At 36.1% G+C, this 26700-nt stretch overlaps 3 protein-coding genes across 3 annotated transcripts; 2 read left to right on the top strand and 1 right to left on the bottom strand.

The window, feature by feature from the left end:
- Positions 1 to 6782: 6782 nt before the first annotated feature.
- Positions 6783 to 7583, bottom strand: LOC114180586. The gene has a single exon (XM_028066898.1). The coding sequence runs from the start codon at positions 7581 to 7583 to the stop codon at positions 6783 to 6785; it is 801 nt and encodes a 266-aa protein (XP_027922699.1).
- Positions 7584 to 13876: 6293 nt separating this feature from the next.
- On the top strand, positions 13877 to 15178 carry LOC114180585 (protein GPR107-like). Its single transcript, XM_028066897.1, has one exon. It carries the CDS (start codon positions 13877 to 13879, stop codon positions 15176 to 15178), a length of 1302 nt encoding a protein of 433 aa, XP_027922698.1.
- A 5872-nt stretch (positions 15179 to 21050) lies between these two features.
- LOC114180584 lies at positions 21051 to 23544 on the top strand. Its single transcript, XM_028066896.1, has 4 exons — positions 21051 to 22099; positions 22304 to 22401; positions 23427 to 23487; positions 23535 to 23544. The coding sequence occupies exons 1-4, from the start codon at positions 21051 to 21053 to the stop codon at positions 23542 to 23544; spliced, it is 1218 nt and encodes a 405-aa protein (XP_027922697.1).
- Positions 23545 to 26700: the final 3156 nt, after the last annotated feature.

Below are 26700 nucleotides of genomic sequence, written 5' to 3'. Positions count from 1 at the left end.
GTACCGAGTTGACAATGAGTCCAACTTTGAGAAGATATAAAATGTTAAATTTTCAAAAGAAGTATAGGATATATTGGAGAAGGCTTATAAAGGGGATAATCATGTAAAGCATGTCAGACTTCAAACTCTCATGGACGAGCTTGAAAGCATGAGGATGAAAGAGGTTGAAGGAGTTGTCAAGTACATCTCTCGTGTTGTGACTATGGTGAACCATCTTGGAAGGAATGGAGAAATGTTGCCCATCTACCTAGTGGTGGAGGAAATCTTAAGGTCGTTAACCAATGACTTTGAAAATATAGTATGGTTATTGAAGATTCCAAGGACTTGTGAATGCTCTCGATTGAAGAGCTTGTCGGGTCACTTGAGTTGCATGAGCAGCAAAGAAGGAAAACTAAAGAGGAGTCTCTCGAACAAGCACTACAAGCTAAGACAACCATAAAGGAAAAGAAGGCATCTTATATTCAGAACACTCGAGACCGAGGATGTATAAAAAGCGATTATGGTGGTAAAAGTTAAAGCCGGGAAGAAAAGAAAGAATAGTCTTGGTCATATGTTGAGTGCTTCAAGTGTTGCAAGTATGACCATTATGCAAAGGAGTGCAAATCGGTTAAATGCTATAGTCATGGTCATATCGAACATTTAACAAATGATTGTCGATCTGAAAATGAAAAAGAATAAATGACCAACCTTCTCATAAAAGATGGTGAAAAGGAAGCAGTGTTATTGATGATGGGACATAGCTCAAGAGCCAAGCACAAGCAAGGGAAGAACTCAACAAGAAGGTTGAGTATCATGGAGAATTCAACAAGAAGGATGAGTATCATGGATAACTTGATAAGAAAATTAAGTAGTGTTGAAAGGTTGGTAAGACATCCAGATATATCTATGATGCATTCAAATAGCCTAGTAAGATTCATAGAAAGCTTAGATAGCTCATTAGGAAGTCCAGACAATTCGGTGGGAAGTCAATATGGCTCAATTAAGTCGATGGAGCAAGTGGAATGCTCAGATAGCTTAGTAGAATAGGTAAACAACTCGGATAGCTCTTACAATTACGAAGACGAGCTTTTTATTCAAAGATTAGAGCTTGCTAGAGGCATATTGTAATAAAGAATTGACAACGAAGGTAGAGGCAATGCAGAGTTATAAGCAAGCTTAGAAAAAGAAAGTAGGTTTTGTATAAGTGGTGCCTGAAACTTGAACAATAAATGTTAAGCTTGCAAGAGCAATTGCGTGCCGAGAAGGATCTTCAAGTTGCACTAGAGATGCAAGATGAGAAATGGTGACTTGAAATGGATGATGAGTTGATGGCATACCCCCTTGCCATTGCCAACCATATTCAATAAGAGTTAGAGCCATTTATGCATGGTGAATCAAAGCTCTTTCTCCATTTTGGAGCATCTGTAGTAGTATAGGAATTTGTGGACCTTGTATTAAGGGTCACGTAGTGTAGGATTTCCTTTTCTAGACCTTGTGTCATGGGCCAAGTAATGTAGTGTTTTTGGTCAAGCTTAGGTCACCAAAAGTTAACATTTATAGTTGACCAATTTGCGCCTAGATTAGTTAACCATGGGTGATTAAGGTTTTAAACCTAACTTGGTTGCCAAGGTGGAGGAGATCCCACATGAGGAGTTGTGGCTACATGGCATGTTGTTAATGGGGAGTATTCTCCATAAGTAGTGGTCATGTGTCATGTTTCTAGTGGGCAAGCTTTTTGCAAAGTAATGGTCACATGACACTCTAGGAATGGAGAGTTTTTCTACAAGTTAGTGGCCACATGTCCTCGTCTAAATGGGGAGGATTTCTAAACTTGTACTATTGTACCTTTGGTGGCCAAGATGGGATTTTTAGGATTTTTTGTCTAAAAACTTTGGAGACACCTTAGCCTATAAATAAAGGTGTCTCCACCCATAGATTTTCACTTTGAGATTTTGTAATGTTATGTTTCCAAAATATTTTTGTGTCATTTCTCTAGAGTTGGCTCAACCTTTCAAGAGAACCATCAAACACCTCCATCCCACCATCAAACCACCAAACTGAGCCCTCCCAGCCAGCTTTCATGCCCATCCCTCACTGCTTCCACCAACCATCTCTTCACAGCCTCATCTTTATGCTTTGGTCCAACCTAGCTTGAGAAACCGTCCATCATTTGGTATCAGCAACTTTAGTCCTACAAGAGCTAAGTTTCTTGGTCTTTAACTATCTTATTGTTTTTATTTATTTTCCATGTGTTGTTCTTTATTCTCTCATTTTCACGTTAAAATGTGTTTCATGGTTCTAGTTTTTTGTTGTTTCCTTGGAACCATTCATTTTTTTCTTTAAGTCCTCCATATTTATGTATATTTGTGTGCTTTTGATTTTCTTCAGTCATTCTTCATTCTACAAAGCAACTAACAACTGTAAAATCATTGCCTAAAGTAGGTCAATCTAATGCCACAACTAGTCAATGCAAATGCCACTATAATTCTGCCAATTCACTTTTGTTCCAGATTCTATAGATAACAAGTTTTCAGGTCAGCCTTCAACAAATGTCACTAGTCAATGTAGGTCAACCAACTCATCTAATTTTGTCTTTTGGTGTTCTTGATAAACTATTCCAAGTTAAAATTCTAGCTCCAACGTGGCACTTTTATATGACAACAACCCCAATAGCTCGAGTGTGGTAGGAAGTTTCTTTTCCATCTTACCCCTGGTTATCACTATTTGGCTCAAATTTCTTGCACATAGATAGCAATCCATTAAAATAAGTAATTTTGGACATTACATTTACTTAAGAGTAATCTAGATAAAATTAAACTATCCAAAACATAATATAAAGCTACTCTAAACTAACTAATAACTACTAGTAATAATATGTGAATCAAACTTAAAATTAAAGTTAAAGCAAACTAGAGTACTACTTACTATGCCAAAGAAATCTATCGAATTATAAAACTACACTAAAACTGGTCTAAAAACAACTAATCAGTGCAAATTTGTAAAAATCAGAAAAATACCTCTTTAAATTAAATTTACTCTAAAAGGTACCAGGAAAGGAACCAAGGCACACCATGATGCCATACACAGAAGAACAAGATTAAAACATTTGACAGTTATTCAAAATACATGCTCAAAAAGCAAAGTAGTACATAGGCCACAATGCCTTAAAAGTGTACTCGAAGCAAGGGAATCCAACGCAAGATTTAGCTATGCAGCGGAGTTTCCATCATCTTGATAACCATGAAGAGCTCCCACATCTGCTCACATTAATAAATTGATAATCATCGCAAAAGGAGAAAACCACATACAAAACAAACACAAGCAATAGAAAGGGTAAGCTAGAGTAAAAAGGTTTTATCATACAATTGAGCATGCAATTTAAAATTCAATAATACATGAATCAACAAGGCATGTGATAGCAACCAAGCAAGACTTTAAGACTTAATTATTCTGATACATATAATCAGTCGGAATAACTATATGCTTACACTTGTGATGACCTCTATTGCTCTATAGAGTCATTTCCAATGGGTTTCACCCTACCACACACAAGGTTAGCCTTCAAGCATCTAAGGTCATTATCCTGCCAAAGACTAGGGCCTTCTGTTACTCTCATGGAATTACGTCCATTACATGAGGCACTACCATGAACTCTCACCAAGAGATTCATGGAATTACGTCCATTATATGAGGCACCACCATGAACTTTCACCAAGAGGTTCATGGAATTACGCCCTACCCATACCATAGCAATGTCTCACCAACCAATTATAGATTTATCATGTATACCAATCTCATGCCAATATTCAACCAACCATCCAATCATGTTCCATACGCATAGTCATACCAAACTCATCAATTCCAGCCCACAAACCATTTAACACATGCATATTCACCCAATTCATGCTTTAACAAAGCAACTTAATCAAACATGTGACCGTCCACCAAAAATAGAGGAGAAACCAGTACCTAAGCACGTCCCTGCCCAATTCTCGCTCAGGCTTTCACCTAAACGAGAACTCAAGCAGTGGAAACAATGGGCTTTCACATTTTCTCGCTTAGGCGAGACCTCCTCGCCTCAGTGAGATGACCTCTCGCTCAAAACTGAAGCTCGTCGCCAAAGTGACAGGTCGTGCATTAGGGTTTTAAGGAATATTCACATAATCATATAGAAAAAGTAGAATATAAAAGTTACCTGAAAGCAATGGATATTAGGTTATCTTGTTTGTAATGGCTTCAGATCAAAACTTTGAACCTACCCACCTATGAAGAATATGAAAGAAATAAAGATGAAGTGAACCACATGAATCATAGTTTTTAAAACAATGAACAAGAAGGGATAAAATGTACCAATTAACTTGAACTAAGAAAGATGAAGAGCGTGAAGAAAAGCCACACACAAGTTTATGAGCACATAAATAAATGGGTCAAGTTAGAATGTTCTCCCACAACCCTTCGTTGTGGTCATCACGTACGGCATGAACATCATCTACTTCATTGTCGACATTCAAGGTTGGCATATTTGATGAGAAGGATGGAGTTTTGCTAATATCAAGTATCAATTCATCATTGTAATCTGTATAATGTAGGGTTCTGCCTTGGAGAACCACTGACCATTTTTGTTAGTGGGATCAGTGACATAAAACACTTGTTTGCTTGAGATGCCATGATGAATGACTCTTTAGTATAACCTTCCTTTTCTAGGTCAACCAAGGTAAAACCTAGATCATCAGTCTTCACGCCAGTATTACCATCAACCCACTTACATTTAAAAATAGGTACTCTGAAAGTTGTGTAATCTATTACCCAAATATCTTTAATTACACCAAAGTAGCACATTAAGGCCATAATCGGATATTTATCCTTTGAACTTGAGAAATGCATTGATTCAGCTACAACCATTACTCCACTATTCTATGTGGTGCTTTTTTCATCTTCGTCTTTTGTATGAAATGTATAATTGTTTATATCATACCCACTCCAACATAAGACATCATAGTTTGGATTACTTGCTAGCCAATTTAATGTATTAGAAGTTGTATTGTCATTTTGAACCTGTTGTTTGAACCACTTCAAAAAAGTTTTGTTGTGCTCATTAATGACCCACTTTTGAGACATTTGTGGATTATTTCTCTTCACAATATCTTTATGAGCACTTAAATAGGGGATGACTTCTTTAGTGTTATTCAATATATATAAATGTGCTTGGAGAACTTCATCTCTACTCAGAGTTCTAACTTTTGCATTTCGAGTACCCTTACCAGCACCTCTTTCATGGTAACGAGACTTCGGTACCCCTATAGCTTCAACTTGTGATAAGTAGTCTGTACAGAACTCAATAGCTTCCTCTGCAATATATCTTTCAACAATTGATGCTTCTGGACGATATTGGTTCTTTACATACCCTTTCAATATCTTCATGTATCGTTCAATAGGGTACATCCATCGTAAGAATACTGGACACAAATTCTAACTTCTCGGACTAAATGAATAATCAGATGGACCATAATATCAAAGAATGATGGAGGAAAGTACATCTTCAACTGACACAATATGAGTACAGCCTCATTTTCTAACTGATCCAACTTCTCAATATCGATAACCTTACTACATATTGCATTAAAAAAGAAGCACAATCTTGTTAAGGTATATCTAACATTCTTAGGCAATATGCCTCGAATAGCCATTGGTAGAAGTTGTTGCATCAATACATGACAATCATGAGATTTTAACCCAAGTAATTTTAGATCTTTCATGGATACAAGTCTTTTAAAATTGGAAGAGTAACCTAGTGGAACTTTCACACCTTGTAAAATCTCACAAAAACTTCTCTTCTCTTGTTTAGACAATGTGTGACATGTTGGAGGCAAGTATGTTCGCTTACCATGTGATTGTGGAGCTAATTGTTCTCTTATACCCATTTCAACTAAGTCCAAACGAGCATTTAGACCATCTTTCGTCTTGCCTTGAATATTGAGGAGTGTTCCGATAATACTATCACACACATTTTTCTCTACATGCATAACATCTATACAATGTCTCACATCAAGCACCCTCCAATATGGGAGATCAAAGAAAATTGACCTTTTCTTCCATATTTTGCTTGAAGTGCCTTTATTTTTCATCTTTCCAAACACATCCCCAATGTCTTTCACACGCTCATACACTTGTGACCCACTTAAAACCATTGGAGCTAATTCATTTTCTTGACACCCATTAAATGCTTTCTTCAATTTACGATATGGATGGTTTGTACTAAGAAATCTACGATGTCCAAGGTATACTGTTTTCCTTCCATGTTGTAGTTGATGGTGACATATGCTTTCTTCACATATAGGGCATGCTTTGTGACCCTTAATGTTATATCCACTTAAATTACCATATGTTGGAAAGTCGTTGATTGTACAAAATAACATGGCATGCAACTTGAATGAATCACTAATGTACCCATTAAACATATCAACACCCTCCTCTCATAACATCTTCAAATCTTCAACTAATGGGGTTAAATAAATATCAATGTCGTTTCCTGGTTGTCTTGGACCCAAGATCATCAAGGATAACATAACATATTTGTGTTTCATGCACAACCAAGGAGGTAAATTGTAAATCATTAATAGAACAGGCCATGAACTATGTTTACTGCTTAAGTTACCATATGGATTCATTCCATCTGTAGCAAGTCCAAATCTAATGTTCCTTGAATCATTGGACAAATTTGGGAACATGGAATCAATTTTCTTCCATTGCAAACCATCTGCCGGATGTCTCAAATGGCCATCTGTTGTACGTCCATCTGCATGTCATCTCATGAGTTTTGCATCATTTGCATTGCTGAATAAACGTTTCAACCGTGAAACTACAGGAAGATACCACAAAACTTTTGCTGGAGGACCCTTACTATCAGATTCAAACTCACTATGTTTCTGTTTGTATCTTGACACCCCACACCATGGACATTGATGTAACATGGCTAACTCCTTCCTGTACAAGACACAATCGTTTGGGCATGCATGAATTTTTTGATACTCCATACCCATCAGACACAATATCTTCTTCGCATCATAATTGCGTGTTGGCAACGTGTTACCTTTAGGAAGCATGTCACTCAACAACTCAAGTAATTCTGTGAAGCTTTTATCAGTCCACCCATTTTTTGCCTTCACATTGAACAATTTTAATACCGCTGACAATCGAGTATACTTAGTGCATTCTGCGTACAGATGTTTTTCTGCGTCATTGCACAAATTGTCATACACATTCGCACGTTGAAAGGAATCATGTCCAATATCACGAATCATTTCCTCCATTTGATCATCCATCTCTAAATCAACTTCTTCTGCTTCAGACACATCTACACTTGGCATGTCTATTAATTCACCATGCCATATCCACTTTGTGTAGCTCTTTAAGAAATCATCACAAAGAACGTGCTCCCCAATAATGTCAGTTGGTAGTTTTCTCTCATTCAAACAATTAACACACGGGCAGTAGAATTTTCCATTATTATCCAGAACATTCATATTTGCAAATTCAAGAAATTCTTCCACTCCATTCTCATATTCATTTGTTGTGCGTAAAAAATTTATCCAACTCTGATCCATTGTTGTGTGTATAAATTAACACCACTGCTTTTGGTTAGAGCTCAGAAACAGCCAAACACGTAGTCCAATATGTGAACTCAACACTACCACCATTTAATATAACATAACAACTCATTTGACTTTGGAACAGTTCACACAAATGAATTCTAAGCAACAAAAATTCTATGAGCACAAGCTATATAACTCACTAATGAAGATAGAACAAAAGAATCTCTCAAACAGTTCATCAACAATTTTTATTGATAGTAGACATCATAATTATGGGTCAATAATCCAATTATAGGTCACTGATTTGACTCCTATGATATATCAATATCTAAATTATTTTCTGTTTTATTTAAAAGATATATGAATTATTATAAATTTCAAAAATGGTTATTATTATTGTTGCTATATATCTTTTATCATAATGGTTATAATAAAACCTATATAATATTATATTTATAAAAGGGGAGTATTACAAAAAATTTAGATTTGATCTGTATAGTATTTTTGTTTAATGTAACTTTCTTATTAATTCAATTAAAGATGATAAATTATGTCATTTCAGATCCTTTTGGTTCACTATTAACCCATCACAAGTGAGATGGGAAAATAGACTTATCATTTATGTGATCTTAATTTTGACTCGCAACCAAATTTAAAAAAATAAAATTGTTATTTTTCACTTAATATATATATATATATATATATATTATAAGTCTTCAATTTATAATTAATATTTTTAATAAGATAAATTAAAAAGATTATTGTCTTTACATATTAAATTAATTCATAATTAATAATAGAAAATTAAATTAAAGGTGTTGATTAATACAATTTTTTTAACTATTTTTTATATTAATGTATAGTTAAAAATCATCCAACTCTGTCAAGTTGGCAAGTTATTGTTAGGTGAATTTATTTGACACTTCTATATTTAAGCAACAGCCAAACACTTCAGTATTGTTGAAATTTACTTATTAATTATTCACTCTTTTTATTGATGATAAGTATTGTTTTACTTCATTATAGTTTCTCACACCCTCAGATGGTTTCCATAAATTTAAAAACAGATTGAATTTTTTATATTTTCTAATTTTTTTAATTAGTTTGTTCCATTACTAATAGTAAATTTCTAGAAACTTTTTATTTTATTTGCAGTAAGAAATTATAGTAGCGTGTTTTCCTATGTAGGTGATGATTATGAACATGTGTTGTTTATTAAGACCTAAAATAAGTGGATGGTGCATAGTAATGTATAACTACTGCTAGACCACCTTTTTACTTTCATCTTCTTTCAATTACTTATTTACCCCATTGAGTTAATTTAATTAACTTCACCAACGGTAAAAAATTTCCCGTACCAGACTTAATTTGCTTTAGTTTCACTAAAATAAAGGCACAGAAGTAAAATGTCAGTGACAGTGATTATTGGCAAAATGTCACAAAATCAGAGGCATAGAAACAAGATATTATGCTTGAGTTCAAAGTATATATACATATAGTTTGTATCTTGAGTTCAAAGTAGTGGATACACATATACATATATACTAACTAGTTCGTTTTCAGCTTTCTTTTTTCTTTTGCCTCTCTTCCAACAAGTACCTTGTAGCTACCACTTCGAAACTGTTTCTATCACTCTCCCCAGACAATGCAATGAAACTGAAACAGTCACACCCCTCTCTCCCTCTCTCATATAAACTGCATCTACATTCACATTCACAACAACTTCCATGCATATATATAAATTTTAATAAAATGTTCTATTATTATTCATTGTTTAAACCAATAGAATTGAACTAGTCTTGGTATTCCTCCATTGATGTGAAGTTGAGCAAGAAGAGACTGTATTCAGAGTATCTTAGTATTATTCAGCCTCAGAGCTGTTGCGGGAGACTACATTTTGCTTTTAGGAATGCTAAGAGATGAGGCCCTAGTTCCAAGATAAATGCAGAAACCGTAAACAATCCATCATGAGTAAGACAAAGAGAGGATATCATAGGAGTTGGCTGAGCTTTCAAACTTAACATATTTACTTTAGAATATCATGATTTGGGACAGATGTAGACTATACCATCAGACTGCCGAGAAACTTCAACTCCAACAAAATAGTGTAAAGGCCCTAGATCCTATAAAGGGAAGTGATTTCAAAGTAGAGAAGTAATGGAATGTATATGGCTTACCAAATTACCTGTGATGATGATATCATCTACATAAACAAGTATAAAAAGAGTAGAATTGACCCAGAATTTGATTAACAAAAATAAGTCACTTTTAGTGGAGTGAAAACCAAAGGCAGTTAAAGTTTGACTGAGTTTATTAAACAATGATCTTGGGGCTTGTTTTAATCCATAGATAGCTTTTGAAGTTTACAAACAAGCTTAGGATCATGAGAAATAAAACCAGACAGTTTTTGCATGTAAAGATCTTCTTGGAAACATCATGAATAAAAGCATTGTTTTTGTCAAGTTGATGAATGGGCCATTTGGCTGAGAAAGCATATAAGTGAGAACAACTCTAATAGTAGAATGCTTAATCACAGGACTAAAAGTTTCATTAAAATCCAAACTTGGTATTTGATGACAGCCATTTTGATCAAATAGGTAGAGACATTTAGATCATTCTTTGGGGCTTTAAGTTGAATTTTTAATTTGTTTACCTTGACACGGGTATGAGACACATAATAGCATAATAGGTTTTAAGTTTGTCCCAATTAATTTGAAAAAGAACAATCAAGACCTATCAATTTTGTTAGGATTGGAGTAGTCATGGAGGCCAGCAACCCACCAATTGATGTTGTTGGTCATATTCAACATGTGAGGGATTCAGAGAACTGCTTGTCGCATTATTAGAGGACATATTAATTTTGGTGGAGGCTGTATGCCCCATCACAATAGTTTAATATAATTCTCATTTCTTTTCATTGCATCAATTTCGTTACTTTATTTGAAACAAATTACTTAAACTTATGTACATATAATTGAGTTTTTATTTTATTTTTTTAGGTTAGCTGTGATTTCCGCAATTCAATATCAGAGGCGGAGGGAACAATGATGATAACTATTGCGTTCAAGTATCATCAACCAAAGTTTATTCTGAGTCTCTTTTCTTGTTATTTTGCAGTGCTTCAAATACTAATAACATGGACCTACACGCACATCTATTGTATTGTATGGATTAAGTTAGTTATATTTTGTGTGCATGTTAGTCCTGAACTTCAAATACTTTGAAGATTTAACTTCGTAACAATGTCATCTCTGCTACCCCTAAGAAAAATTAATGTGTTTGAATTCAGACTTTAAGTTCATCCACTATTCTATGCTTTTAGGAGTTTGCTACCCATGTTATTTTTAAGTTTTATATTCTTGGTATATTTCATCACAGAGAGACATAGCTCTATTAGGTTTCAAATAGGCCTGGGTGAGGGTGACTTCGAATAAAATGTTATGAAGAGGAATGTACTATAGTTATAAAGTTGCAGAAAGGTCATGAATTATTGAAGGTGATAAGAGGATATGTTTATTTGCAGAAAGGTCTATCACTGCTGAAGATTCAAATGGATAAATGTGACAATACTAATAATGTAAGCAAAGTGACTCATAGGGGACAAGATTTTGTATATGCTTCCTACTTTTTATGTTGCTGATGTTAGTGAATATGAGCCAGTTTTTATCTAATTCCAAATTTTCAGCTACCATGTTGCACAAAAGGAAGAAAAAAAAAGAAAAGAGATTCAGGGACAAGAGATATATAGAGTAGTTATATGAAAATTTTATCGGTTTACACCTACCACTAGGATAGTGGCGTCACAACTCCTGCAGATATCCCCCAACCAATGTCTGAACAGGTGAAATTGGACGCTTAGCCCCTACAGAAGCTGACCCCAAGGCTTTCAAGTTATTCAATGCTTCTTCCTTGATTTTTTTCACTCCTTAAGACTTGAATTTCTAAAACCACAAAAGTTAGCAATTAATAAAAAATAAAAAAACTTAGGAGAATTTGGACTTTTAAAAAAATAATACATACATTCGTATATGCTGTCATCTAACCATCAAGCATTGAAGAAAACAATATTGCTTCAGGAACCATGATAAAACTATGGTGTGATTGAAGAAATTAAATATTGAATAAACTGATTAAGGGAATGCTTTTATCTTAGCATAGATTCTATAGAAACAACAACTTGTGTGGACAATCATCCACATCATTATGTTTCTTCTTTACTAAGTATATAGTTGATATTAATTCAGGCTAGCAACATGAACAGTTAGGGTTCCATCATTTGGCAGTAATTAACTAAAGCTAGGGATAGTACTTCAAGCTAGCAACATGATGAACAGTTAGGGTTCCATCAGTTAACAATAATTATCGGTTAGCAACATGATGCTAGCAGACGAAGAGCACATAAAAAACACGCGACGGTGACGAGGTGACTTCGCATGGTGACGACGACTTTGTAGGTGACTCTGCACGGTGATGGCAACTTCATAGTCCACTTCGCAAGCGACTTCGCAAGCTACTTCGTAGGCAGCCGGTGAGGGTGATTGTTGGAAAGTGGAAGCGACAAATGTTGGAAACGAAGAACTGTGTTAAGGTATGTTGGAAACGAAGAATAAGGAAAGGGAAGCAACGAACTATGTTTGAAACAAATGTTAAGGAAAGGGAATAAACCAAAGAAATGGAAAATGGAAAACATACTATGTCGGTCAAAAGGTCAACAAGTATAATATCTCTTTTAAAAATTAAAATATATATATATATATATATATATATATATATATACATATATATACATATATATGTATATACATATATATATATACATATATACATATATATGTATATATATATATATGTATATATATATATACATATATATATATATACATATATATATACAAAATTTATACCAATTCTAGCTATAACCGATATAAAAAGTCTTTTTCAATATTGCTAAAAATGTCATCGCGTTAATTTTTATACCAGTTGAAAGTATAATTGGCATAAAAGATCTCACATTATTTACAAAATTATCATCCGCCTCTTGTTTTATACCTGATGGATTTGAACAGGTATAATAATGTAGGTATAAAAAGCTTATTTTGCACTAGTGAAAGGTGAGCGAATTTTTTAAAAAAGTAAAAATAAGTTGCACATATGGCTTCGATTAGGCTTGAATCGAAGCAGAAAGCTGGTGCTCTATGGCCTCGGGTACGTTGGAACCGAGGCAGAAGAGGGCTCTATGGCTTCGGTTAACAACCGAGGCCAAAAGCGATCATCCTTTGGCCTCGCCCCAATATGCTTTGGTCCGGGATATGAAAAATAATCGCTGCCAAAATCCCTTCCTACACTGGTGTGTATCCCCTTAGCCGATCTCTAAAATCGTGGGGGTACCGAGACTATTTTCAATCTGAAATCATATTGAGGTCATACGATTTTATTGTAATCGATTATGAGGGGACCTCGTTGAAATGAACTCTGCGATCACAACCCACGCTTCTCTTTCACGTTTTTTCTTCACTATGTGATGCCAATTTTCAATTTTTCTTTCACGTTATTTCTTCGCAGAATTCAAATAACTTCATGTAGAGAGTGTGAGTGTGTGAAATGGAGGCATAGAAGGTTATAAATGTGTAGAAGTATCAAAAGTATGTGGTATGTAGTTAAGGTTAGAGGGAAAATAATAAAAGAAAGATAAAGGAAATGAGATTTGCATATATTTTGGGTATTGACCTCTCTGATAATCGATTACATGGAATGTGTAATCGATTATAGAATCCCAAGAGCACAACATAGTCTTTTGTAATCGATTACGTCCCTTCATAATCGATTACAATGAAAATCGTCTCATCCCTATACGATTTTAAGTTAAAAATCGTTTTGGCCCCACGATTTCATAACTCACCATTTGAATTTGGAAAATCATTTTAGGAGACACAAATTCTTCGTAATGAAATCGTGTGGGATCAGCACAATTTGTCCAATTTCAAAATTTTTTTAAAATTTGTCCATTTATATAATTATGGAGGCATATTTGTCTACGTTTGGAAAAACCCTAAATGTGGGAATATGTATGTAAAGCTGCCTAAAAATTGAGAAATCCGCCCAAATGCCATGTAACACGACGGCGTTGATCATGTGTCTCCAAACACATACGACATCGTAACAGCATTGGAAAGTCAACCTGCATGTTGAGTTTTCAACTTTTCGTCAATTAGCAATTAAAACAGAGAAAACCATCGGTGACACAACTTGTGTCCCTTCATCAGGGTCCATTCCTTCCTTCTAACAATCACCAATTCACGTCGAGGATGACCAAAATCGCCTCCGCAGTCCTCCTCCTCCTCTTTCTGGTGTCTTCTTCAACGGCGGAGATAAAAACCATAACCATAACCTCCGACTCCCGACACCTTATCCTCTTTGAGACATTCCGGTTTACGTATCCGGGTCACGTGTCGATCGCAGTGTCGTCGGTGTTCGTAGCGGCCTCGTCGCCACCACCGGACCCTTCGTCGCAAGGGTTCTTCCTAATAACCAAAGAATCACTCCTCCATGTCTTGACAGGAATCAAACACAACCCTAACTTTTGCTTCCTTGATTCTCCCTACACTCAAAACCTCTTCACCTTCCGCGACCTCTCTCCCCCTCCGGCTGCCTCCTTCAACCGCACCTTCCCCGTCACCATCTCCAACTCATACAGCCTCTACTTTGCCAACTGCGCCGCCGGCAGCTCCGTCACCATGGCCGTTCACACCGAGTTTTACAACTTAAACCGTAACGGTTCCCCGAACTACCTATCCTTCGGCCAAACTCACCTTCCTGCCGTCTTCTTCCTTTTCTCCATCGCTTATTTCTCCTTCCTCGCCTTCTGGCTCTATCTCTGCCACGTCACCAAGCATTATCTTCACCGGATTCACCTCTTCATAGCCTTGCTGCTCCTCATGAAGGCTCTCTCCCTTCTCTTCTCTGCAGTTGACATGTACGTCGTCCAGGTCAGTGGCATATCTCGCGGTTGGGACGTCCTCTTTTTCATCTTCCACACCATTCGCGTCGTTTTGTTCTTCATCGTGGTCGTTTTGGTGGGGACACGCTGGACCTTCCTCCACCCGTTCGCGCGGGGGAGGGGGAAGAAGGTGATCTTCGTGGTGATCCCGCTTCAAGTTATGGCTAGTGTGGCTCTTGCTGTTGTTCATAAGACTGGTCCCTACATCAAAGACTGGTTCATTTGGAACCTGGTTTTCTTACTCCTTGACTTCGGCTCTTGCTTTTTGATCTTCTTCCTTGTTGTTTGGTCCCTACGAACGCTCGGGGAAATTACACCTATCGCCCAAGGCAAGGCTGCCATGGAATTGCACGAATTTAGCGTTATCATGATGAGGTGGTTCTACAAGGTAGTCATTGGCTACTTGCTTCTCACGCGCGTTGTACTGGTTCCTCTCAGGATCATTGTAGCCTATGATGATAAATACGAGTGGGTCAGTTATCTCGTTGAGGAAACTTTTAGTTTTGTGTTTTGCGGCGTCATGTTCTACGTGTTTAGGCTTCTCCATAACAATGCGATTAGTGATGAGAAGGAAGAAGAATGTGAGATCGATATCAAACAACAAGAATGAAATTTCTCCTTGAAACAAATGGGAATAGTTTATTCAGGGCGTAAATATCAAGTGCGAAAATCACTTCAATCTGTGAGAAAATTTCCGTGTCTCTTCTTCATGAATAATGATATTTTAATTTATTTTTAACTTATCACTTTGGTCACTTTTAAATTATTTATTTAAATAATTTTATTAATATAATATAATGATTTAAAAATAATCAAAATGATGAATTAAAAGTGAATAAAAAAATAGATTAAAATATTATTATTTCTGATTTATTATAACGACCTATGTTTAAACAACACTGTTTTAGTGGTCGTTTTTATTAATGTTATAAAAATAGAAAATGATTTTTTGAATATTAAATTTTGACAATTTTTTCTTCCAACTTTAGGTGTTATCTTCTAAGTGGTTTTTTATTTTTTCTTTTTCTCATTCTCAATATTAAAGCATGACTTAAAAAATGACACATCATACTGTAAGAGGAAGCTGTCAAAATTTAGTAGTCAAAATATCATTGTCCTTTAAAAATCCTATCATGAAAGTAACATGTGTCCACTGTTTTGGTGATTCCCGTTTTCCCTTTTACTTAATTTAACATGTCTCCATTATTTATTAACTTCAATTGAAACGGTTATGTTGAAGTTATAGAATTTATTACTTTTTAGGTTATATATAATTGGGGAAACTCTTCTTGTGATGAACTGATAAAAAAAAAGAAGAAGCAAAGAATGGTTTTCGTAACCATGAAGTTGAATAGTGGTAGCCACAAGTGTATCATTTACTCGTGGGTCTCTTCGTCTTCATAGATCATACTTTTGCATCTCATCTATGCAATCGGGGCCTTTATGATGCAACCGGAAACACCCTCAATGAAATAATCATTTGAAAGATTTAATGGTATCGCCATACAATAAGGCTACTCTAAATATCATTTCTCTTCTATAATGATTGAATCTCAAGAACATTGCAAGGGACCTATGATCTCATTTTGTACGATATGTTGTATCCAATGAAATGACATCTCTAAAACAATGATAGTCATATAATCTTCTTGTATCATCCCAAAATATGTTTGTTATTTGTTCTTTCATATGCATTTGGTAGGCATGAAAAAATGAAAGATTATCAATTAGTTGTTGTTGAAAATATTATAACAAGTTTCCAGCTTCACCATATGTCATATCTCTTCTCCTCTTTGAGTTCAGATAGCTTTTTGCATCTTCTCTTGTATAACCCAAATTATCTCTACCTTCTACATATTTACTCATCAAGTCAAATGATGTCTTTTTGTTGAATCTCTGCATGTTTTGCCATTTCAAGTTCATATGCTTGACAAATTGTTATTTTTCGTTGAGAAGCTAATATATAGGTGAATTGTTTCTAGTGGATGATTAATCATCAATAAAATCAACTACTCTACATCTTCCATTGACTCTCTTATAACTTTCATTCTTGCGGTACATCTTGTTCTTGTCTCAGGTCGAAGATTATTAGTCTTAAGTCTCTTTTATATGTTTTTCGCAATCCTTCCTTGTAACAAACATATATGTAAGAAGTAATAGACTCATTTTTTTACTCTTGCTAGGATAGTGTTTACTATCTCTAAAACCTTTACTATCACCATAATTAATCTAAAACGTGCATGCATCTTCAAAGTTACTAAATTCAAGACCAAAATTAGGACTTAAACTTGTATCCATCAATTACTCCTATGAACAAAACATGAATAAAATTGAAATCATTTATTACATTCATCATAAAAGATAAAAACATGAATATTTTCAAAAACAAAAACTCATGACAATGAGACAATAATATATTCTTACACATTTAAATGTACTTGAAAAAAAAAAACAAAATCAAAATAACTATATAAAGTATAAATAAAAAGAACATTGTTAAAAGAATTTACCTTTTAAACTTTGAATATGAGAAATAGCTTCAGAACTATAAGGCCCAATTATTTTCCGCCCCAATATTTAAGGGTTACCCTAATCAATTGGGCCTAAGGCTAGCCCATAGGGGTGCCCAAAACCCCTAAACAGTTCTAATACCTTCATTCTGCTCATTTTCAGAAAAACGCTTCATTTTCCCTCTCTTAGAACTGCAACAACAATGCTCTGCTAGGGTTTTCCCCTAATCCGTGGCAAGCTAGTTCAACTTTGTTTTCCTTTCACGTAAGTTAGTCTTGTATGGTTTGTTTTCATGGTCCAGTTAGGATTCACCAAAGTAATCACGCACTCAATAAGTTCTACTATTTTTTAGCTCGCGAACTTGCTCTTGGAGCTATATTGCTCAGTTATTTAAGTGTCGGTGTACTTTACTAGCCTTTTCCAGGTAAGGGAAGTTAGAGTCCCTCATATCTTTATGAATGTTGGTGTATTTTTGGCTTGCTTTGTGTGGATATTGATTGTATGCTACTGTGGTTGTATGAAATGCCTTATTATGCTGGTTGGGTTTGGATGTATGGCTGGTACAGGTTAGAACAGTGGCGAGATCTGCTACTCTCGCCCAAGTGAGCTTGCCTCTCCTAGGCGAGAATGACAGAACCTCACCCTAGTTCCTGTTCGAGCTCTCACTCAGGTGAAGAGCTTTCGTTTTGAGCGAGGTACTGTCTCCCTCAGGCAAGAGGGGCTTGCCTAAGCGAGAACTCGTGAGATACTGTTTGAGTTTCGCGTGGTTGTAGCTCAGGCGAGGGATCTTCCCTTTGAGCGAGGAGTGGTCTCGCTGATGAGTTCAAATTTTGCCCTCGTTTAATATTTAAATTTGGAGATTTAATTGCATTTTCTATGCTTAAAGATTGATTTAATTAGGATTTGTGATTATTGGATTTATTGAGTAAGTTAGGTAAAAATGGCGTTAAATTGATTCTAGTTGCATAAAATATTATTGGATATTCTAACGTTTGTTAATGCAGCTGGAATTTATTTTTGGTCATTAATAGTGTGGATTTGAAATATTCAAAGTTACAAAATGAGTCCAAAATCAGGAAATTCTGGAAAAGAATAAATCAGGAGCTAAATGCAGCCCCAGATTTTATTTGCACACTCCTACTGCAAGTGGACCACAAAAACCTATTCTGCACCCCCAGTTTTACTAAGTTACACCCCTCCTACCACTTAAACTTCAGTCACTCATAAGCTGCCATGTGGCAATCCTCAACTTTTAAAATTGGCCAACCAGAACAAGCCACGTGGCAACAATCCTTACACTAACAAGCTGTCCAATGGAAGGCTGCCACGTCATCATCTTCATCTCCAAAACATAAACCCTAATTTTCCTCAAACCCTAGTCGCCACCATGACCCTCCATGGCAGCCGTCGCCGTTTCCGACCACCGCGAGGCACCGCGCACCATCATCACCACGCTTCTCCATCTCCACCGCACCTGCAACCATGTTCGCAGCAGCACCACCTTCGAACAACACCAGTAAGTGAACCTCGCACCAGAACGAACCTACAACAACGGAGAAGAAACACAAAGCAGCAGTGTAACCATTGGATCTACAATATCCCGCATCCATGGAGCACGGCCATCACGCATGCACCACAGATCTACAACTCGTCGACGTTCCGCGCAGCAGCAACCACTGCATCGTCCACCATTTACGCAGCTTCATCCTTGCTGGAGAAACGGAGCAACGACGCCGGAGAAACAAAGCAGCCGTCATTTCACCTTGCACCTGTGGCAGCAACAAGGATAGGGGCAACAAACCCTAATTCTGGAGAGAGACTCTGTGTGCCACGTGTCAGGCTGCTATTGGACAATCAAACTTGTCAACTGGTCCACTGGTCAAAGTCAGCAGTCAACTCTGGTGAAAACTGCAAAAATGGTTAAATAAGAGGGGCAGAATTGGAAATTGGACAGAAATTAAGTTGCTAATTAGTTAAATAAAAATAAAAGATTTTAGCAACCGACAGATAAAGACCAAAGTCCAGTTGAAGCCTATATAAAGAGACTTAAGGGAGCAGAAGCGACAGAACTTACACACTTAAAAACTCTCTGGTTTTGGAGATACCATCATCCACCACATATCTCATTCTTCCTTTTCTTTTATTTTTCCTTCCATCATCATATTATCATGTATTCCATCCAAGCCATGGAGGGCTAAGCTTTTAGGGTTGGTTCCACTGTAATTTCTTAATTGGATTCTGAGGTTAGATGAATTAATTTATTTGTTCTTTTGATTCTTGTTGAGATTTATTTTTTATCTATGTCTTTTAGTTCTTAATCTAGTTAAAGCAATGATTTTTAAATTATAGCAAGTTAGCATAGTGTTAAATCTAAAGAACATAACAATCATATGAGTCTACGGGTTTTTGAATTTTAATTAAGAAGTTACTTTGATTAATTTTTAGAAACTTTCATATGATTGCATGAGTTTTTGCTAATAATTGAGAAGTTACTTTGATTAGAGGTAGAAACTTAGATTAGAATTAATCAAGAAGTTACTTTGATTAATTAACTTTTTACTAGATATAAGGTCTAAAAGAATAGACATGATTAGGACTAGTAATGTTTAATTGAGAAGTTACTTTGGTTAAATTTACTAGGACTAATCTACAAAGTTCTTACTTTTAATTGAGAAGTTACTTTGGTTAAAAGTGAGGACGTCAACAAATTAATTAAGAAGTTACATTGATTAATTTGAAATCTTAAACAAGGAATCAATAACAATAATCTTTAGAAAACCAATGATGAATCCTATTTTGAAATAGCAGTGGAATTGACCTATTTACTATTACTGTTTTTACAATATTTTATTTTTGTGTCATTTATTCTTTGCTTATCAAAACCTCATATTTTCATGGTTACTAGTTTTAATTGGATTTTTATAAAAGTCAAATATTTGAAATCAATTTTGTATTCGTTGTGAGACAACTCAGTGTTATCTTAACCCTAACTAGTTTTTTCACTACTAATTTGGCAATACTAAAGTTGCTAAAGTTAAGTAGTGATAATTTGATCTCCTAACGACATCGATATCAAATTTGGCACCGTTGCCGGGGAATACGGTTAGTATTTTCTTTATTTTGATTCTTATTCATTCATTTATTATTTTATTTATTTTTTTTACGCATATACGTTTAATAGAGTTTGTGTTTTTTTGTAGTCTTTATTTTTCTTTTTATATATTTCAAGCAAAGTTCTATTTTTGTTTTGATTAAGAATTTCTTTTAAGAAATTTTTTTGAGACTAGTTCGGAAAACTCTGTCTAGGAAAGACTTGGTATTTAAGTTGTCCACTGTGACGCACCTCTCTTTCCTGGGAGTAGACCCAACGACATCTTAACTTATTTCTTTCTTGAAATCTTTCTGCAAAACAAGAATAGGAAAAAAAACAGAGGAACACTTTCAGGTGGACTGAATAGTGCATGACCCGAGCCAACCCGGGTAAAATCTATCAATTGGATCCGGAACTTGAACGCAGCTTGCGCAAAGCACGTAAAAGACTTGAATTTGAGTGTTCTATTGAGAGAACACCTTTTACATCTGAAGCTACTACAGAAACAACACATTCATCCCCTCCATTCACAAATATATCCTTTGATCCTTCATCAAATCCAGATCCAAACATAATAGAGGAAAGAACCATCAGGCATTTGGCCACATCCAACAATCCCATCATCAACAACAACATCCAATACCCAGAAGAGCGGTGTGAGCTCAAGACTGACCTACTAAAGGCCTTGCCACAATTTCATGGGTTATCAAGAAAGAATCCACACAAACACTTGAGGCAATTCCATATGATATGTGAAAACTTTAGATCTCCCACGATCGCGTTAGAAACCCTCAAAATGAGAGCTTTTCCTTTTACTCTTCAAGGAGCGACACAAGATTGGTGCTACTACCTTTCGTTGAGAATCACTAATTAGGCAACTATGGAAAGAATTTTTCTTCAGAAATATTTCCTTGCATCTCGAGTGGCTGCTGTTTGTAGAGAAATTTATGGAATTAAGCAGCGAGAAGGAGAAACCCTTAGTGAATATTGGGAAAGATTCAACAAACTCTGTGCATCTTGTCCTCAACATCAAATGCAAGAACATTCCCTCATTCAATACTTTTACGAAGGAATGAATTCGTCAGATAGACAATGGGCAGATGCTGCAAGCGGAGGATCTTTTCTGGATCAATTGCCACAAGCTGCTAGAGAGTTGATTGAACGAAAGGCAACTGATAGCCAACAATATGAAACAAGAGCAAATTCAGTAACGTCATTAAGGGGAGTTCACGAAGTTGAGACTTATGCAACAAATGAAAAAAAGATGGATGAAAGAATAGCTGGGTTAGAAAAGAAGCCTGATGAAATTGCAAGCTTGTTCAAAACTTCAACTCCAAAAGTAGCAAAGGTGTGTGGAATTTGTACTTCAACAAGCCATTATACTGATGAATGCCCTAGCTTAACAGGAACTATTGTGGAGGAACCATGTCAAGCTTTTGCTACCAACATGTTTGGAGGAAATGGAACATCTCAGAATAATTATGACTTGTCCTCCAATAGGTATGATCCAAGTTGGAAAAATCATACAAATATGAAATGGGGTAATCAACAACATGAGCAACCCTATGTTCCTCCTCAGATGAGACAACAACCTCAACCAGATGTTGCATCACTAGTAGAAAAATTTATGAATGTTGTGGTTGAGCAGAATGGTGAAGTAAAAAAGATGATTACTAACTTGACTCAGAGGGTGGAGAAGTTAGAATCTAAAGTTAATCAAGGATCAAGTCAACTACCTGCACAAACTGTGGTCAACTCGCGTAATGTAAGTGCTATTACTTTAAGATCGGGTAAGCAGGTACGAGGACTTGAGGAAGCCCAAGAGAATGAAGATGAGGAAAATGAATTTCCACCTATTGATAAAAGTGGAGGATCAAGCGAACCAATACCATGTACATCTGAGACGCCTACACCCACTAATGACTCTAGGTTAGTATCTTCTAATTCTTCTTCATGTTATTCTCCCCTTCCTCCCTATCCAAATCATTTGAAACCGAAAACTAAGAAGTTGGAGGAGTTGGACCAAGAAATCTTGAATACTTTCAAGAAGGTAGAGATAAACATCCCTTTGTTGGATGCTGTGAGGCAAATTCCTAAATATGCTAAGTTTCTTAAAGAACTTTGCACCAATAGAAGGCGTATTCGGGATAATGAGATTGTGAACTTGGGAAGAAATGTATCAAGCTTGATCAGGAAACCTATCGAAATACCACAAAAATGTAAGGATCCAGGTATGTTTTCTGTTCCCTGTGTTATAGGAAGTACTAAATTTGACAGTGCCATGTTAGATTTAGGAGCTTCTATAAATGTGATGCCTTTATCAGTTTTTACTTCTCTTCATCTTGGACCTCTTAAGACTACTGGTGTGGTCATTCAATTGGCCAACCGTAGCACACTTAACCCTGCAGGTGTGCTAGAAGATGTGCTTGTCCGTGTGGACAAGTTAATTTTTCCTGCAAATTTCTACATCTTGGACATGAAGGATGATGAAGGAATGAGTTCAACCACAATTATCTTGGGAAGACCATTCATGATGACAGCACGTACCAAGATAGATGTGCATGCAGGATCCTTGACTATAGAGATAGGAGATGAGAAGGTGCAGTTCAATGTGTTGGAAGCCATGAAGCACCCGACTGAAAACCATTCTTTGTTTTGTATTGATTTATTAAGTGATGTAGTGAACAATTTTGCTTTTGGTTTTTCAGATGTTTTTTCTGGCTTTTCCTCTTCTTTGTACTTTTCCTTTTCGAATATGTCGTACACAATTTTAGACGACAAAGAAAACTTAAAAACAGGTGATATTGAGGACGCGAGTTCACTAGTTGATACCTATGTGGCGTCCGAGTGTGATGCTGAGGTGGCTGAAATTACCTTAGGCAATAAAATGTTGCCATCTGTGGAACAACCACCCACTTTGGAGTTGAAACCTTTACCATCTCATTTGAAATATGCTTATCTTGAGAGGGATGGGAACCTCCCTGTTATTATACTCTTGGAGGAGGATGCTAAGCTAGTAAGGCAACCTCAGAGGAGACTGAATCCTCAGTTGATGGAGGTTATGAAGAAGGAAGTCACTAAGTTGCTACAAGCAGGTATTATATATCCTATTTCTGACAGCACTTGGGTGAGTCCTGTACATGTGGTCCCCAAGAAATCTGGGATCACCGTGGTCAAGAACGAGAAGAACAAGTTAATTCCTACTCGTATTCAGAATAGCTGGAGGGTCTGCATTGAATATAGAACACTAAACCAGGCCACCAGGAAAGACCATTTTCCCTTACCATTCATGGACCAGATGTTAGACAGATTGGCAGGTATGTCTCATTACTATTTTCTTGATGGATTCTCTGGGTATTTTCAGATCTGTATAGCCCTAGAGGATCAACATAAGACCACCTTTACTTGTCCATTTGGTACATATGCTTATAGGAAGATGCCATTTGGCCTTTGCAATGCTCTTGGAACATTTCAACGATGTATGATGAGTATTTTTACAGATTTGTTGGAGCATTGTATTGAGGTTTTTATGGATGATTTTAGTGTATATGGTTCATCTTTTGATAATTGCTTGTCTAATCTTGCTAGAGTCTTGGAGAGATGTGAAGAAACTAACCTTGTTTTAAATTTTGAAAAATGTCATTTTATGGTGGAACAAGGTATAGTTTTAGGACACGTTATTTCCAAGAATGGTATATCTGTAGATCCTGCTAAAATTGATATTATTTCACAGTTACCTTACCCCTCTTCTGTGAAAGAGGTTCGATCTTTTCTAGGACATGCAGGATTTTAAAGGAGGTTTATCAAGGACTTTAGCAAGATAGCCAACCCTCTCTCCATCTTGTTGCAAAAGGATGTACCATTTGACTTTGGAGAGAGGTGCAACAATGCTTTTGACACATTGAAAAAGGCGCTTACCACCACTCCTATCATTCAGCCACCTGACTGGACATTACCATTCGAGTTGATGTGTGATGCATCAAACTTTGCAGTATGAGCGGTGCTTGCACAAAGAGATGGGAAGCTACCACATGTAATATATTATGCTTTCAAAACATTGGATGCAGCGCAGGCTAACTACACCACAACAGAGAATGAATTATTAGCTATTGTGTTTGCCTTGGACAAATTCAGACCTTATATACTTGGTTCCAAGGTAATTGTTTACACTGATCATGCAGCATTAAAATTCCTTCTGAAGAAATCAGATTCCAAGCCAAGGTTGATTAGATGGATGCTACTGCTCCAAGAGTTTGACATTGAAATTCAAGATACAAGTGGGGCACATAACTTAGTAGCTGACCATCTTAGTAGAATTGAAAATGGAGAATAACATTCCTATTCAAGATGACTTTCCTGATGAAGTCCTCCTAGCGTTGACTGCTATGAAAGGTATGTTTCCTGAACCTTGGTTTGCTGACATTGTTAACTATTTGGTTGTTTCTGCTATTCCTCCCTCACTCTCCAAGTCTGAAAGAACCAAGCTAAAAAGTGAGGTAAAGTACTATATATGGGAAGATCCAATCTTATAGCGCATTGGTAGTGACCAAGTCATAAGGAGGTGTGTTCTAGATATTGAGATACCTTATGTGCTTGAGTTCTGCCATTCGTCCCCTTGTGGTGGACATTATGGCACACAAAGAACAAATAGGAAGGTGTTAGATTGTGGATTATATTGGCCTATTATCTTTAAAGATCCACGAAGGGTGTATGAAAATTGTGAGAAATGTCAAAAAGCAGCTAGATCTATTACAAGGAGGGACGAGATGCTTCAACAACCCTTGATTTTTTGTGAGGTATTCGATATTTGGGGTATTGATTTTATGGGTCCTTTTCCTCCTTCTTCTAGATTTTCTTATATTCTGCTTGTTGTAGACTATGTCTCCAAATGGGTGGAAGCCATAGCTACAAGGACTAATGATGCTCGAGTTGTTATGAGTTTTGTCAGGTCTAATATTTTTTGTAGGTTTGGGATACCACGAGCCATCATCAGTGACCAGGGGACTCATTTTTGTAATAAACTGCTTGAAAACATGTTGAAGAAGTATGGGGTGACACATCGCGTTGCTACACCATATCACCCCCAAACTAATGGGCAAGCAGAGATATCTAACAGGGAGATTAAAAAGATACTAGAGAAAGTAGTGAAGCCTAGTCGAAAGGATTGGGCCATAAGATTGGATGATGCACTTTGGGCACACAGGACAGCCTACAAAGCACCAATAGGTATGTCACATTTTAGGGTGGTTTTTGGAAAGGCTTGTCATCTACCTGTGGAGATTGAACATCGGACCTATTGGGCCGTGAAAGCCTGCAACATGGATTTGGAATAAGCAGGGAAAGAGCGGAAACTTCAGTTGTAAGAACTAGAGGAGATTAGGCTTGCGGCCTATGAAAACTCAAAGTTCTACAAAGAAAAGACCAAGCAATTCCATGACCAAAAGCTTTCTAGGAAGGACTTTAAGGTAGGCCAAAAGGTGTTACTATATAAGTCCAGGTTAGGTCACATGAGTGGTAAGTTACGCTCCAAATGGGAAGGGCCATTTATTATTACAGAAATATTTCCTTATGGAGCAGTGGAGATCAAGGACGAAATTTCAAACAGTGCTTTCAAAGTTAATGGACATCGTCTTAGGATATTTAATGAAAATCAAGATATGGTGAATAAGACGATGGATGGGATGAACTTAAATTCTCCCTCATAACTTCAACCTTGAGGAGGTAAGTACCCTTCATACTTTTTCTTTGCATTTTATACATATTGAATACATTGAGGACAATGCATGGATAAAGTGTGGGGGTGTGGGGAGAAAAATTTATTTTATCCTTTTTTCTGATTTTGTTTTCTATTTGTTTTATTTTTATTTTTATTTTTTATTTTTTATTTTTTATTTTTTTTATTTTATTTTATTTTTTTGTTTTTGTTTGTTTTCTTGTTGAAAAAAAAATTTGCTTTCAATAAAACATATTGACATTAGATTTTGGGATTTGATTCACTAATTGGAACGGTCATAATTCTGGGAAAATAAGAGTCATGTGCTATGAGTGGATTATTTCTGTGATTTACTAATTGAGTTGATTTGAGAGTTTCTGGACTAAATCTTTTGTGAAAGAGTTTTGACCTTGTGAGTTTTGAGCTTTATTGTAAGGATGAATTACCATGTGTCATTCCTATTTTTATTGTGCGACTTGCTCATGTCTTGTTGGTACTCAAATGTTTAACTTGATTCTGTTGTTTTGCATCTTAGGTGAACATGCATGATTTGATATGACTGAGCCAAATAAGCTAACCATGACATTGATCCATTGGTAGCCCTTTGAGCTTTTAACCTCTTTTTCTTGTTTAGAGCATATCGCTAAAACCTTAAAAAGAAAAAGACCATGTTTTTCCTTATGATGGCTTCTTCTTGTCTCCATTGAAGCTTGCATGAAGAATGGAGGCTCCATGGATGGTGTTGGATGCAGAAACATGAAGGAAAGAAGCTTAAGGTGTTTGGTTTGGTGTAGGTGAAAGGATTCTTAAGAGAGGT

This window comes from Vigna unguiculata, chromosome 4 (assembly GCF_004118075.2).
Source record: "Vigna unguiculata cultivar IT97K-499-35 chromosome 4, ASM411807v1, whole genome shotgun sequence".
Taxonomy (NCBI): domain Eukaryota; kingdom Viridiplantae; phylum Streptophyta; class Magnoliopsida; order Fabales; family Fabaceae; genus Vigna; species Vigna unguiculata.
This window is presented reverse-complemented; position numbering and strand designations above follow the sequence as displayed.